The sequence below is a fragment of the Netta rufina genome (assembly GCF_964035555.1).
Source record: "Netta rufina genome assembly, chromosome: 4".
NCBI lineage: Eukaryota > Metazoa > Chordata > Aves > Anseriformes > Anatidae > Netta > Netta rufina.
The window spans coordinates 18009751-18025702 of NC_140127.1; the positions used below are offsets into that span (position 1 = coordinate 18009751).

The following is a 15952-nucleotide window of genomic DNA, read 5'->3' on the forward strand; positions in this document are numbered from 1 at the left end:
ACTACAAAATGGAACTTTCCTCCTGACATTAATCTCTTCAACTTTGTACTTCTCTTAAGAAAATTTAATGAATGAAAATAAAGCAAACCATTTTCTATTCACTGTCACCTTAAAATAAAACTAAATCTAATATTATATAAAATAAATCTTAACCTATTCTGTTGTCTTTATTTTTTTTCCTTCTTTTGTCTTCATTCTGACGTGATACTTGGCTTGGCCCGTTTTTGCTGTATGTCAGCGTCTTCAACTTTATGGATATCATACCTCTACTAACAGTGTATGTACTCTAAGTATTCTTAATTTATGCAGTCTTCACCAGCAAGGTGAAATAATATGCGATAAGAATATTTTTTATATTTATATTTTTCATCAAGTCAATTACTTCTGCTAATCAGTAAAAATGTGATGGTTGCTTACTTCCATGAAAAGTTGCATGTGCTCATTGCAAGCATTCAGAAACAGACCAGACTACCAGAATGAAAAGTTGTTCTCACTGTTTATGTAAAATGAAGGAATTAGTATTTTTTTTTAGAAGGACAAAATAGATCTTAAAAAACAGTAGAGCCATCTTGTTAATTAACCTAGGCACATTAAGCCTGAGTCTGTCTTGCCTCCTTGTGTATAATGTGATGTAATAACAAAAGTTATATGAAACCTTCACCTTTGTCATCTACCCCCTACTATGCTGTCAAAAAAAAAAAAAAAAAAAGAGCCTTTGTGCTTCACATACAGAACAAACAAGAACTTTTAGTGATGAACTAGAATAGGATCTTGCAGAAAAAAGAAAAACCTTCATTATGTAGGTGACTGTAAACTTACTTTTGATCATTTTAGAAGAGTAAGAGATGAAACTGGCAAGAGAGAAAAAGAATGTTCAGGTTTTTTGAATGTATTCACCAGGATTGTAGTGGCCTTTTCAGTTTTTCCCTTAATGTCCTGGGGAGTAGAAGATACTTGAGACTTGAGAACTACAGCCCTAAAATGTCTGAGATAGTGCAAAAGTACCATGTTGGGCCCTTTTCTTCGCCTCATCCTTAAAAACGGATGTGTTTTTTTTGAGAAGTGTCAGGGTCTATAAGCCATAAGGTGCATGCCATGCAGCTTTAAGTGGTTTAAATATTTTTATATTTTCATTTCTGTAGGTTAATTCTTTTAAGTCATGATCTGGTGCATACTGCAATTGTGTGTTAAGACTAGCTCAGCATGTATTGCATGAGTGCTTTTACTAGCCAAATGCCAACTGAAATGTAATAATTGTCATAAGATGCATGTAAGGAAAATAAAATCTGCATGCCCGAAAGTACTAATTCCATTAGCTAAAGTAAGAGAATAAATTCAGTGAGTACTTTATATTGATATATTAAGAATTGTATGCATAAAAGAATGAGGTGTTCTAACACATGGCCTAGTAAATATCAAAGGGATATAAGTAAGTGTTAGAGGGAAACTCTAACTCTATGGCATCATAAGGACCTAATCCTGTACACGCTGAAGTAAAACAATTTCTTTAAATTTAGCAATTTAGGAGTTCTGAGAATGTATGAGAATAATGTGGATATGAACAGCATATGGACTGTTACTCTACCATAAGAGAAAGATAAAACCAGATTTTTTTCAAAAAGGAAATAAGTGTAGTATATATTAAATAAGTCTGTAATTCCTAGTAACTTGTCACATTTCTTTGGTGACAATTCACAGGAGCTGAATTGAATTGGATAGAGAAGAAAGTACATAATAGAAGTTCTAGAAACATTAGACAAGTTAAAGTATTTTAGATTATTTAGTACCTTCCAGCAAGTATTTTGCAATGTTCTGCAGCCAACACCATACATGTATATTAAATATCTTAATGTATTTTTATTGGTTCTATTTTTATAACATTACATATTGACTTAGTGTTGAAATATTGCTTTGGTAGTATTAAGAGCATTATTTGTAAAAAATGTAAATTACAGAAATCATAGACAGATTCATTTATTTATATATGTGAAATACAGCTGAGGCAAATTAATATATGACAGTCCCATGTGCACTGAGCTCCACTGCATTGGTAAGAGCTCTTAGATAATACCTTCACTCATGTAATGGTATCACTGGTAGAAATATTACAAGTGTAATAAAGACCTGTTACGTACTGACGAACGTTAAAGGAAAACGGAAAAGGAAAGATTGGATATCATACTATATTTCAGCTATCTAAAGAGTTTTGTATATTAGTATTTCTGTTTTTGGCATAATGTGAAATACATATACACAGTAACCTTTCAACTTGTTGAAAGTCAACTATTACTACAAACCGTATTCTTCATGGTAATGGTGTGTTACACATTGCACAGCATTCTGATCAGTAAATTGTCTAATACATGTAGAACAACATGTGCTGATACAAAGAAAAAAAAATCCTATTTAGAAGATTAAATTCATTCTGTGTTTTTGACTTGCATGCCCATATGGACATTAGAGTAGGGAGTCCTGAAAATGGGAGACCTACTTAAGATTAGTTGGAGAAAAGAGGTAAATTCATGTAGTTACAATAACCCTAACCAAATTCAGACTAGCCTTCTGCTGTCTCCAGGATCATGTCCCCTAGATTCTTTGGGGGAAGAAAAAAAAAAAAGCATAGATCTTTCAAGACTAATTGCAAGATAAAGGAATGCTTATAAAAAGGGAGGATTTTTCAGGCAACCAAAAATAATGCAGATCATTTCAGAGCAAAAAGGGAAGCATATTTTCCTTGGAGAAATTAAACACCCTGTTTTTCATTTATATAAGGTAAGTTTGTTCTTCATATTTGCCTAGTGTTTTCTTGATATGTATGTCGGTTAAAGTTAGGTTTGTTAGGCTTGATTTTTACTTTTCCTTATTGCTACAAGAATGTCATCCTTGTGATTGGACGAAATTAATACAGCGATTTGAATGGTGCCTTTTATATTTGGATCAGTAAGAAAATAAATTTCTTATTGTTAGACGGAAAATTAATATATTTGGCAAAACAAAATTGTGAGGAAAAACCTACAGCAAAATACAAAGTTTAGATGGCCGTTTTCACATGTACTTTTAGAAAAAAAAAATCACTCTGCTTTCCCTAGCTTGCATACTTAGGGTAGATGGAGTCTGGTGATACTTTCAGCACAGCCACATTGTAAGTAAAAATCAAATAGCCATAATGGACCAGTATTGGTTTTACAAAGTGTCATATAACTGGGTAGAGATTTCACTGTGTAGAAGCAAAAGAATCAAGCCTTGTTTCTGAGGATCAATTAGGAAAGATTTTAACGTCTGTAATATGTTGTTTTATTGTGCTTCTTGAAACTTCTGCAGGTTCTTAAAACAGAAGGAGAGGACCTTGTCCCCAGAAGCTACTGGGATACTTTGAGACGTAGCACAAGTCAAGCACTCTTTTCAGACCTTGCAGAGGTATAAGACAACCTCTGTCTCTGGTCCATAAACACATCGTTATTTTATCTATTTCTGTTATGATTGTTCTCATATTTCATGCATTTTGTTCCTTTTCCTTTTACTTTCTTTAAATCTGAATGTTCTCAGATGAAATGGATTTGATTCCATGCAGTGCAACAACTCAAAGTTTTCATTTCCAAGTAAAAGCAAAGTTACTTTTTGAAAGAGTTGGAAAATCAAGTCCTCTTCAGTCTTTATTGTAGGAAGCATTTTCTAACATTAACAGTGACACTATTTCACAGTTAGAGAAGGTTCAGGAAACCTTTGTCATTTAGATTTGGTCCAGTGATGTGACAACTTAAATGAGAGTTAAGCCCCTTAAGGATTTAATCCCTAGGTCCTTAATGTACTTTTTATGCATGTTATTGAAGCTTATCTTCACAAAAACAGTATCACACAGTTATTGGATTGAAAAAGGAATATTTTAAGGTAACGAAAACACTTGTCAATCTTACTGAATATTACAAAATCATTATGGAGGACTAGCAATATCCCTGAGCTGTCAAATTTCCTTAGTTCTTTATATTCTAGTCAGATTCTTACTTCATGATCTACTTTCAAATACTTGAATAAGACATTGGTACTGATTGCTTAAGAGGATCAGAAAACTAGATTATTTAGGCTTTCCTGTGCCCCATATAGAGAAATTGATTGCTTTTCTAGGAGTTGTGGCATTAGGAGTTGTGGCAACTCCTTGCTGATTCTCTCATGTTATGCTTCGTAAGCAGGATCATAATGAGAAAGAACATAGAACTGAAACAGACCTACCAAGTAAAATAGCCTTTTTCTTTGCTTCATAAACAATGTATGCTCCATATTAAAAGTAATTGGTATTTTGTCCATGCTATTCCTCTTCAGAAGCTATTCTATAACCTGAGGAGTTGGATGGACTCCTTCCAGTTTCCAAGCTAAATTTACTCATAGTTCCTTTAGTCTGTTGCCCTTTAATTTTAGGAGGGCCTTTTCACGTTTTGTTATTCTTTTACTCATGTTTGTGTCTGTAAAAACAGTCATAGCCCTCAGTTTTCATTATTGCAGGCTGAACAAAACATGGTCATTGATTATTCTCTTAAGGTAGAATCTGCATTTCCCAGGTATCAAATACAGTTTCTTTGTACCTCTAACAGCTTGAATTGATCTGCTTTTGCAAAAATCTTCATGTAGTGTTAAAGAACTGAGTTTTAGGCCAATATTTATAGTAATAATTCATAGTAATAGTATAGTAATAGTAATCTTTCAGTGTAGTACAGATGGATCAAAAAAGTTTCATCTATTATATATGGAAATAGGTTTGGTCATTTAATTTTCTCTGATGTAAAATAGAACATTCACTTTAAAACAAATAATAAACTAATTTTAAGTGACTAAAGCTTATGTTTTTACCCTTAAGAGAGAGAACTTATATAGTCCAATGCAGAAGGAGTTTTTCATTGCCTGTAATTCTGTGGAGAAGCATACGGGGTTGAGTTTCTGGGGTGAGGTTTTTAGGGATTGATTTTTTTGTTTGTTTGTTCATTTGGTGAGGCTAGCCAAATGGGAATTGTGAAAAGACTTACAGATTTTATTTTTTAAATGGTTCTTTAGGTATGGGTGAATGCAACCTAAGTCTAATGTTTTGAATTTTTTTGCAAGATGAAAGGCTGTAATTTAACATTTGATATCTTTTCAGTGTACTTGAGGGAAATTGTTTGAATGTACTTGGGGATTTAATTGCTTACAAGACATAAGAAATCAGGGTATCTGTGTTTCAGTATATTGTGTCCTGTAGTGGAGGATAACAATATTAAAAGACAAAAAGTGATTACTTTTCTGAATTAATTTGCTCACTGACTTAACTGAAGGGTACGAAATACCTCTCTCATATATATACGCTACATCATCTTATTTCTCCCTGGAGAAGAATACGAGAATAAAGAGGAAGCTAGAGCACATGAAATATAATCTTGAGAATCCTGAAGTATACTCAAGTATAGAAATGTTTCCCTCTTACTTCTCTAGCTCTTGGGTGTTAAAAGGAAAGATTCTGTGTTTTTATTGCATCATGTTTTTCCTAGTTTTTGGTTCATAAATACTATTAATGAATAGTGTTAGTTTCCTCATTTAGAGATTAGAATAGAATAGAATAGTTTCCTCATTTAGAGTTTCTCCATTATTATAAATACATGATCTCTTCAGTTAGGAAATAAAGTCACACTTAAAGGATTCTGAGTGCTGCTTGCAGGTTTGTATAAGCTGATCTTTCCAGATTTCTGTACTTAAAATAAATCCTATATGTTTAGAATCTCTCATGGTGACAAATTACTAATATTATAAGTCATCTTCTAAATACTTGCTAGGTTTCTGTACTGTATATTCTATTTTGTACTCTAAGAGTGGAGACGGTAGGCATACTTTCATAAAAATATGGTGTTGCTGATTGTCTGTCCAAGGCAAACTATTAGCAGAGACTACTGCCTCCCACCGTTTGCTTTTAAATAAGATCTTGTCTTTGTAAGAAAATGGGAGCTTGGACAGAAGTTTCTCCCTAGGCAGGTGCACAAGAAAGCTACATATATTTTTGAATTTCAAATGTTGTCAGATGTACATAAGAACAGAAGGACATTACCATGGTGGAATACTATGGCTTATTTAAGACCCTTATTTTAGTGAATCATTTTTCTAGCTCTTCAGTATATGAAGAGTCTCCTTGTAAAAGAGGTAAAATCAGTGCACATGCATTGACAGTTATGGGTAATGAATATTTATATAGTTTAAAAAAAAAAAAAATGTTGCACATACTTAGAAGTCTTCCTGTAACAAATGGTCAAAATGAATTGTTTCTACTCTTCTCATGCCTTAGAAGTTGATAGTTATTTATTAAGGAAAAAGTCTTTGCAGGGACCACGTACTCTGGAGATGATTAATATTCTTAAGAGAATAAATGAAAATAATATCCCTACATGGAATTTTGTTTTGTTTGTTGTTGTTGTTGTTTTTTACAATTCTGTTGTTTTCAATCTCTTTTGACAAGAAAATGTGATCTGTTGTCATCTGCTACTTATAACACAGAATCAAATAATGTACACCTTGTTGATTGTTTCTGGAATACGGTTCCATACTTATTAATTATGAAATATAAAATAAGATTATATGAAGTAACTACTTTTAATATCTTTGTAGTTGCTTAGTAGAAAGGAGAGGAAATTGTATGCAGAGGGTGTTATTCTTATGATTTACCTCAACTGACTAGATCATTTTTTTCTCAAGAGCTTCTGTTTTTTATTCTTTTTTTCCACCTTTATCATATTAGATTAGATTGTTCACTGTATTCAACCATTATATTAGATTGTTGTTCAGAGTGTTTTCTACTAAATGCAATTAACAGCCGAAAGTTCATCTGCATGAAAATTGTGTGACAAAATTAACTTTAATTTTAATACTAACATCTTTTTAATACTGTGAATGTAAAACATACAAACTTGTTTGATAGAAAGGCCTATTGTGTTGATAGTCATTCCCAGATTATACTTCTGTAACTGATCCAATAATGGCCTTTAATTTTTTTTTATTCTAATATTTAAGCGTGCTGATGATACTACAAGTTCACTGTCAGATACGACGCTGCTTGTACACTTTTTTGGCAAGAAAGGAAAAGCTGAACTGAACTTTGAAGATTTTTATAGGTGAGTCTCTATTTTATGACTTGTTTGTAAAGAAATATTTATATGTTATAATTAATGTTTATTACATTACTATACATATATATTATATACATAAATGCATAAATTATATGGGATACAAATGTTATTTTTCCTCAGCACTACACATACGAAGAGCAAAATAAAACAATTAACAAAATAAAACAGATATATGGTTTGATTTTGGGGCTGATCCTGTGTGGAGCCAGAAGTTGGACTCAGTGCGGGTCCCTTCCAATTCAGGATATGCTATAATTCTATAATAAAAAGCCATGTGCTATAGCAATAAATATTGCTTCATATTTATGCTTCAGATTTATGGACAACCTACAAACTGAAGTTCTAGAGATAGAATTCCTTTCCTATTCTAATGGGATGAACACCATCAGTGAGGAAGACTTTGCCCATATTCTTTTGAGATATACAAATGTGGAAAATACATCAAGTTACCTGGAAAACATGCGCTGTAGGATTCCTGAAGAAAAGGTAACTGTTTAGGTAGGACAGCAGTGGGCCACAACACCAAGTCCCAGTGTCATCAAGGTGAAAACACCCTTGCTGGACTGAAGTTTTGAGATGCTGTCTCAGATCTCATCTGCACCAGGAATTTATTCTGATAATAATCTGTGCATCTTCCATTTTTCAGATTTCTTCTTCAATACAAAGTAGAAGAGTAAATAACATCAAATTATTTGTATTCATTATGTGATTTAATTAATAATATTTTTGAAGCTTTATATTACATTCAAGTTCACCTTAAGCAACAAAAAACATAAGACTTGAAAAAACAATTTTCTAGCAATGAGATTTTAAAAAACGTTTTTTTCTGACTTCTCTTTTTCATTGGATTCAAATCTAGCTGTATTAAAACTATAAAGTTTTAATAATGGGTCACATATATAATTATTGATGGGTGTGTGGTTCTTTTTGATGGCTGGGGAATGGAAAGGGAAGGCAGGGCTGTCTCTGTTGTACCAGATTAGGTGTAAGAGGAAGCAGTATGGGTGGGATCAGAGTTTCTATTCACTGACCCTTCCTGAGTTGCCAGTCTAGCTGTTGAGGAGTTCAGTTCGAAGTACTCTGTAAAAGGTCTGCATAGCTTTTAATATATAAAGCCAAGACAATGCAACAAAAATTGTATGAAGCTCTTTTTTTCATGGTTCCCAGATGTTTTTTGTTTAACTGAAACTACTACAAATATCAGCTTCCAAGGAAAGTCTATGAATTTTAACAGAATTTGTGCACTAATATAACAGTTTTATTTGCTGTATTAAAATATAATCTGCCCAAAGGAAACTGAACTTTTTAATTTATTTTACATAGAAAGGTATTCCTATTCTAGCAAATGAGAGGCAGGCATTAATTCAGTCCTGCCTCAATTCAAAGTGTCTGTTTAAGATTTCTTTCACAAATGATTTAGAGGTAAATTATCAGCACTTTGCATGTGTAGAGGGAAGTAGAATACCACAAGAAAAGAAAAAAAAAGTATGTTCTTTTAACAACTTAGCACCTTCACAGAAGAAATTTGAATTCTGATCAAAATTTAAAAGGTTGTTCGTGGTTTTTGTTGTTGTTGTTTGTTTGTTTGTTTGTTTTTATTAAAGTTGAGCAAGCCCTGTAATGTAAAACGTAGAGTATCAACTGAAGAGATTTACATGGCTAAATCTGGATATGTAAAACCCTCAACTTAAAGTATAGAGCTTACATTAGATCATAACGCGACTATGAATTCAGTGTATTTTTGCACACACACATAGAATTAATAGTAGTTTGCAGATTTTGAGTAGTAGACATATTCTGATACTTATGCAAACCTGAACTTCTGTTCTCAGTATCTGCTGCCATATCATAAAAATCCTCCTGGAATTTTTAAGAGTGCCTTAAGTTGTGGAACAGCATTTTTGACTGTATTTTGAGTGTGAAGTTCTGTCCATTGCAGTGGCAAATAGGAAAAACATCTTACATTCTTCTGGTGGCTACAATTCTTTACTTCACTAACTTCAGTGGAAACTGTTGTTTATTTCAATGAATGTAGTATCTACTATTAAATGAAGTAGACATATGTAATGGCAAGGTTTGTTTATTCACTTGTCACCACTACTGATAATTCTAATGGTACTAATACACATATTCTTTTATTTATTAGGGTATCACATTTGATGAGTTTAGATCATTTTTCCAATTTTTGAACAATCTAGAGGACTTTACAATTGCAATGCAAATGTATAATTTCGCAAGTCGTTCCATAGGTCAGGGTAAGTATTATTAAAAAGTCAGATAATTATTGCATTTGTTGACAAAGATACTGAACTGTTGACAAAAAGAGAGAGGAAATTGTTCTATGAGTCCTAGTTTTTAGTTTTAGCATCTAAGGTAAAATGCTAAAAAGGCTAGAAGTCTAGCTTTGAAAGGGGAAGTCTCAATTATCATAAGAGATATGATAAAGCTTTACAAAATCATGTGAGTGGTAGATAAGCAGAATGCAGAAGAGTTTATCACCAAATCCTGCAATACAAGAGTTAAGAGGCACTTGATGACACTAGTGAGAGATCAGCCTAAAGCAAACAAAAGCATTTATTTACACAGTGGGTCTGTGAACTCACTGCTGTGAAGTTCATAGAAGGAAACAGTATCAGGAGGTTCAAAGAGGAATTAGACATATTTTTGAACAAATCAGTAAGTGGGCACTAAAAGAGCACATACCAGCTGAAATGCTTAACACGACAGTTGAGATGCTTGGTGAGTGCAAGATGAACAGTCATGTGAAGATGTCAAACTTGCGTGCTCACTCCAAGTAGCATCTCAGTGTGTCTAACACGTTAGCACCAGTGTAGTCCTACCTTATGTGGCCTTACTAAAGGAATATATGGTTTTCTCTGTGCTCTATATTCCAAGTTCTGTTTTTGTAAATTAAGTAGATATCACCAGTATAAATGTAATGTAAGGTGAATTACAATAAAATTTTCTGATTTTGCTACATATAGTATACTACATGTGTGCTGCTGTATTTCATGCAAAATAAAGGATATCATATGTATTATTACCATTTGAGAACTACCTATTTTAGACCTGTGAAATTAAGTTCTGCTTTTCATGTTTTATTATTCTCGAGTGCTTAAGTGTGAAAGCTTATTTTAAAAGTTTACTTGATTTTCCTAATCCCAAGTTTCTCAAGTTTAAATTTCTGTGTTTATTTTTCTTCTGCTATTTTCTTTATGTAGATGAATTCAAGCGTGCTGTGTATGTAGCCACAGGTGTGAAGCTTTCACCACATTTGGTGAACACAGTGTTCAAGATTTTTGATGTCGACAGAGATGACCAATTGAGTTACAAAGAATTTATCGGCATTATGAAAGATAGACTTAATCGAGGGTTTAGGGTAAGGATTTTAATTTTTGTAATTACCTTAATTGACTTCACTACTTACTTACTTTGTGATCTGAAGCATCAATATGTTGCAAACCAAATGTTTATATGTTTAAACATATGTTAGAGAAATCCTGAAGCAGTCAAACAAATCAGATCAGAGATGATCAATCCACTGCATACTGTATTTTTTTCTGTATCATTCAACTGATTGATTAGCATCAGGAGTTTTAACAAGAGTATTAATTACACCTGGGTTTTTTTCAGGAAAGAGAGTTTGTCTCTCTAACTTGGGCAGTTTAGTTAAAGGTCCATCAGCTGTTTTAAAACATTTAAAATACCAAGTGTTGACAATGAGTGTTGGAAAGAGTTGCAGCATATGATAGTTTAAATTTTCAAATAAAGAATTAGTGAAGTTACACTGAACAAACACTATATTCTGCTTCAAAGTTGCTTTTGATAATTTAAACCTGTAGCTAACATATTAAATTACAAGAAGCTAGAGGGCAGGAAATTACTTGCAGAAAATTTTCCTAGGGAACAAGCTTGTAAATCACACATAGAACTTTGTCCTTTAGGTGAATGTATAGGCCTTACTGCCCTCTTCAGGTTCAGTGTAGTATAATACACTGTAGCAATTGTAAAGTAGCAGAAAAAAATTAAATTAGAGTATGATCAATAACAGTTGTATTGTTTTCTTCATATAACAGGTGTTAACATTTTCAACCAAGTGTAAAATTCTGTTTTTACCTACAACCTAATCCCTTAGGCATAAATTCTGAACTTTAACCTCTCTGCAAGGAGTGTATAATGGTTTCTAAATTCACATTTTGGTATATTATTTCTGTAATGTAATTTTAGTCATTTTTAATTAGGTTTCTAAATGCAATTTTAGAATTTTCTGTGATGTTGGGTCTAATAGGTTACTTGTTATTTTTGTAATATGACCTAATGTAAAAGTGTGGATAACAACCACTACATTTGTGATGAACTTATTTTCTTGTTGGTCCTCAAATCCTTTATGGTGTGGGAATGATGACTGTTTCATAACCGTTTCAAGATGTTCAGCTATATGTTTTAATTGTTTACTAAATGTAAATGTGCAGTGTATGTTAATTTAACCAGAGCACAGTCTGCTTACTAAGCAATTCTTGTAAGTGTTTTACATGTTTCTATTTCACAAAATGCATGACAGAAATCACATATAATTCTTGAGTGTCATCCAGCACTATTTAAACTTATGCATGTGCCTTTCTTTTGCTGAGACCACTTGAAAATGTTCTAGTAGACACTATAAAAACTATGAGGGATAGGCAATGATGTTTAGACAAGTAGCACCTTCATTCATAAATGTTGAGTCTAGTTTTAATTAGATATTGGTATCTCCTGGATTGTGTAGAAGATCATGATTTGGTCCTATAGCTCAGTGACCAAAAATACTATATATATATACTTACATGCAGATTTGATAGATTATTCAGGGGAAAAAAGAAAAAGAAAAAAACCTTTCTTTTCACTGGTCAGTAGTACTCCAAGACAGCTACAGTACCTAACTTGTCGGTTAACCACTTCAAGAAAGGTTTTGTAAGCATCACACAAATCTGATTTTTCTGGGTGTGTGGATAGTGGTCTACGATGTGAAAACTCTGCACAAATCCTCCTTTTAAGTTTAGTAACACCTCCTTCCCCCGTATTGTTTTGGAAGGGGAACAAGAAGAAACATAAGAACCTACTGTCCAGAACCGATTGGTGGAAAGTGTTATGGAGTGCTTCCTATTGTTTGTACATTTAAAGTTGTACACTATTTAGTGTGATCAGACCAAGTAAAAATTTACTTTTTAGCTCCTACACTGTTGTAGGCTCAAACATTGTCTTGTGCTAAATCAAAACTAACAAGTCACTAATCTTTTCTTTGTTAATAACTATGTTTTGAAACTATATGAGGATTTGGTCAGTTCATTGTACAGATCAAAGAACATTATAGCTTCCGCTTATGTAGTAGTTTGTAGCTCCGTGGAAATCCTTGCCTTGTCAAATTTTAACCTGTGTTATCAAGTGTAAATGCCTGATTTTAATATTCAGTATCTTACAATTAATGCCTGCCCAAGTCAGTGTAGTTCCTGATTATCATTCTAAAAACATCTCAAAATAGCAGATTAAAACAGACCTATGATGTGAAGTGTGATTTCACAGTTAGCAATTTCTACTTAGTAATTCTACTTTTTTTAAAGTAGCTTTATGAAAACGTTTGCCCAGAAGAATCTTGAGCATATTACAAATCTTGTTACTAGAACCATGTATTACAAAAAAAAAAGGGCATTCGTAATTATATAATGCAACTAAAGTAAAGGCACTTAAAGCAAGAGCAAAGAGTTACTCAAGTGTGATGAAACTGGAATTCTGAAAGGTCTGTGTCCTATTTGTCCTATTTAAAAACTGAGCCATAAATTTTTGAACTTGATGTCAGGTGCTACCCCTTATAGAAACATTATAAATGTTCATTTTAACATGTATTTGAAGTATGGTTTTGAGAAAACAAAATCTTAAAGAGTTTATCAAATGAAATTTCTCTCTTTTTGGAACACAGTATCATAATCTGGGACTTTTTATGGTTTTACTATTTTGAAGCACACTAGTATATAATCTGCCATCAAGTGGTCAGTTAGAGTATTGCCATAAACTTAAAATGAAAAGCTTCTTTTCTGATTGCTGTTTGGTTTAAAAGTTATTTCCTTTTTTTTTTTTTTTTTTTTGTTTAAAAATATCCAAGTAGATTCCCCTTCCTTTATAAATTAAATTTTTAAACTGAAAGATTCAGTCCTTGATGACTAAATGATAAAGGTTTTACCTAACAAATACAATACTGTATCTTCTAGTTATTCGTCACTTAAAGCCATTTTTTTTTGTATTTTCATGATACTGTTGTCTTATGCTTAACTGGCTGCCTTCACATGTTGTCTGCATCTGCGCACTTCTCCATCTTCTGCTCCACAGGGCTACAAACCTATACAGAGGTATACTACTTTCAAATCCTGCGTGAGGAAGGAACTCTATAGCAGATAAATTACGGTATGTGTTAGCTGCCCAGTCTGAGTGTGCTGGCATGCTTGCAGGAATGGCTGAATGTTAAACTGTCACTGCGTTGTTTCCCATTTCAGAATTCAGGAGTTAAGTTATCTGATTGTAAGCAATGTAGTAGCTCCAAATGTCATGTTGTGTTTTTGAGTGAAGTGGTAGGATTTTATTCTGGAGTTGGCAATAACTAATTCATGCTGTCAATGTTTTGTAAGCCAATTGCAACTTTGTGCTATGTTTGGAATAGGGAAAACCATTCTTTCCTAGTTTCTGTTACTGTTTTCTGTCTGTCCTGTGATCATCTTTTCAGTAATTTCTCAGGTACGTAGAGCTAATAAATATTTACCAAGCAAATTTTTCTCTCTGAGGGCCAATAAGTAACTTGATTCTTCTTTGATTTATACAGTTGCTTTTGAAAACAAAAATGTGGTTTGGGCACAATTTATTCTACATCAGAAGTGTTCAAAAATAGGCACTGTGACCGCACATGACCACCATGGCTGTTTCTGTGTATCCACCACATGAATATTCATTCTTACAATTAAATTGTATTGTGAAGTGTAAAAAATGCAGTTTAAATATTCTGAAGACATATTGCAAAACCACTCTGGACACAGCAGAAACGTTTGTTTGAATCTTAAACTCCCTTGCATTAGGCAAGAGTTTGTTCCTTTGCAATTGATGGTTTTGGTGCCAGCACCTTTTTCCTGTTTATGTTTATAGGCTTTGCAGCAGTTGCTAATGAAGAACATTAGCAGCAGCTAATATAGGTCCCAGATTTATTATTTTGCAATGGGGAGGAACAAAGAGATGTACCAAACAAAACCCCATAGCCAGTGGTGTGTGAGTGAACCAGTGGAGTAGCCAATGCATCTCACGTGCTTTTGACTCGGATGTTTTGACTATGGCTCCCCCAATGTTTTAAATTCTGAGGAATAATATTAAGCTGAGATTTCTCATCTAATTGATCTTTAAAGATCAATTGAAGATATCAAGAAGACATGTCTGGATGTCTCAGGTTTAAATATTTCTTCCCTAACTTTTAAACAGGCAGGAAAGCAAACAATATAGGTTCATTCATTAGGATTTCCTTGGATCCTGTTTATCAGAGGTGGTGGCTGGCTTCCAGCACAGTGGAAAATCAAGTGTTTAAGAATGAGAGGTGTGGTCCATTTACTTGTACTGGTAGCCCACCAGCTCACCAGTCCCTCAGATGTTTTTCTTTTGTAGATGCCTGTGCAAGATAGGGAAGGGAGAGAGAATAATACTTAAACTACTGACACATCCCCATGGCATGTGTCCCAAGCTGTCGTCTTTAGTACTTTTTGTACTTTTTTCTTTTTCCAATGAAGTGTCACATCTTTTGAGAAGGATGCTTTTTTGAAATGCAGTATTACTATTACTAGCTAGCTTGGGGCATATCCAGGTTTGTGCAGCTGATTTGTCTTCACAGAAGAACATGAGTTCCATTTCATCTGCATACACGATACTGTTACATTAGAATAATAATAACCATAGGATTATTTCTTTATTATTTTGATTAATTGTTAACATATAGTTAGTATAACCTAAATATTGAAACATTTACTAGTACGTAAGGAACAAAAAAGGAGAATTGATCTTAACAAAGTGTCAGTTTTCTCCAGTTTCTCTATTATAGCTATAATGTAGCTATATTATGTAGCTATAAATAGCTAATGAAATACTTGGATTACTAAAATGTTGGTTTAGCTCAACAATCACGTAAGAGGAAATTTGTAGCTTCAGGTAAAATGAGTGTAACTTAATCTCTTTTAAACTTTGACTCTTTCAGAATTTCCTTTCTTATTTTCCCATATCTTTAAATATCATGCTGTGTCTTTTTGTCCCCACTAATTCTGCCATTGATTAGGTTGTTTTTGTTGTTGTTGTTGTTGTTGTTGTTGTTTGTTGTTGTTTTTTTGTTTGTTTGTTTGGGTTTTTTTGTTTGTTTTTACGTTTTACATTACCAGGTACAATCTGCATTGTAATTGCACAAGTGTTGTTTAAACTCTGAACTTGTCAAGATAGCGAGCTGCTGTTACAGGACATAGGCAAAACATTATACATTCACGATGCTTTCCTGATACCTTCAGTGAAGGTTATGTGGCTGACTGGAGCAAAATGAAGTGACACAAAATAATCCAATGTCTAATCATCATGCCTAATAAAATCAGTTTAGTGGCAAAAACAGAGACTGTGATAAATGCATCAAGTTTACATACCTAGACATTTTGACAGAGTCTGAATTCAGACAATAAATTGAGTGTTAAGATAGAGTAAACTCTAAGAAGAAAACATATATTAACATATACAGATATTTGCACACGTACATGGTGGAGATATATAAAGGGAGA

General features: G+C 33.1%; 1 protein-coding gene across 4 annotated transcripts in view; it reads left to right on the plus strand.

Annotated features, from left to right (window-relative positions):
- The window catches only part of MICU3 (mitochondrial calcium uptake family member 3), a 47796-nt gene that overhangs the window by 25715 nt on the left and 6129 nt on the right, over window positions 1-15952 (plus strand). Inside the window, exons 8-13 of one of the 4 annotated variants that reach the window (XM_084285693.1) lie at window positions 239-277; window positions 7021-7121; window positions 7451-7622; window positions 9283-9391; window positions 10358-10515; window positions 13497-13571. In XM_084285693.1, coding sequence (XP_084141819.1) covers window positions 239-277; window positions 7021-7121; window positions 7451-7622; window positions 9283-9391; window positions 10358-10515; window positions 13497-13565 — 648 coding nt within the window. In that variant the 3' untranslated portion in view covers window positions 13566-13571. The remainder of the gene's footprint in view (window positions 1-238; window positions 278-7020; window positions 7122-7450; window positions 7623-9282; window positions 9392-10357; window positions 10516-13496; window positions 13572-15952) is intronic. The other 3 variants (XM_084285691.1, XM_084285694.1, XM_084285692.1) reach the window with 3 other exon arrangements.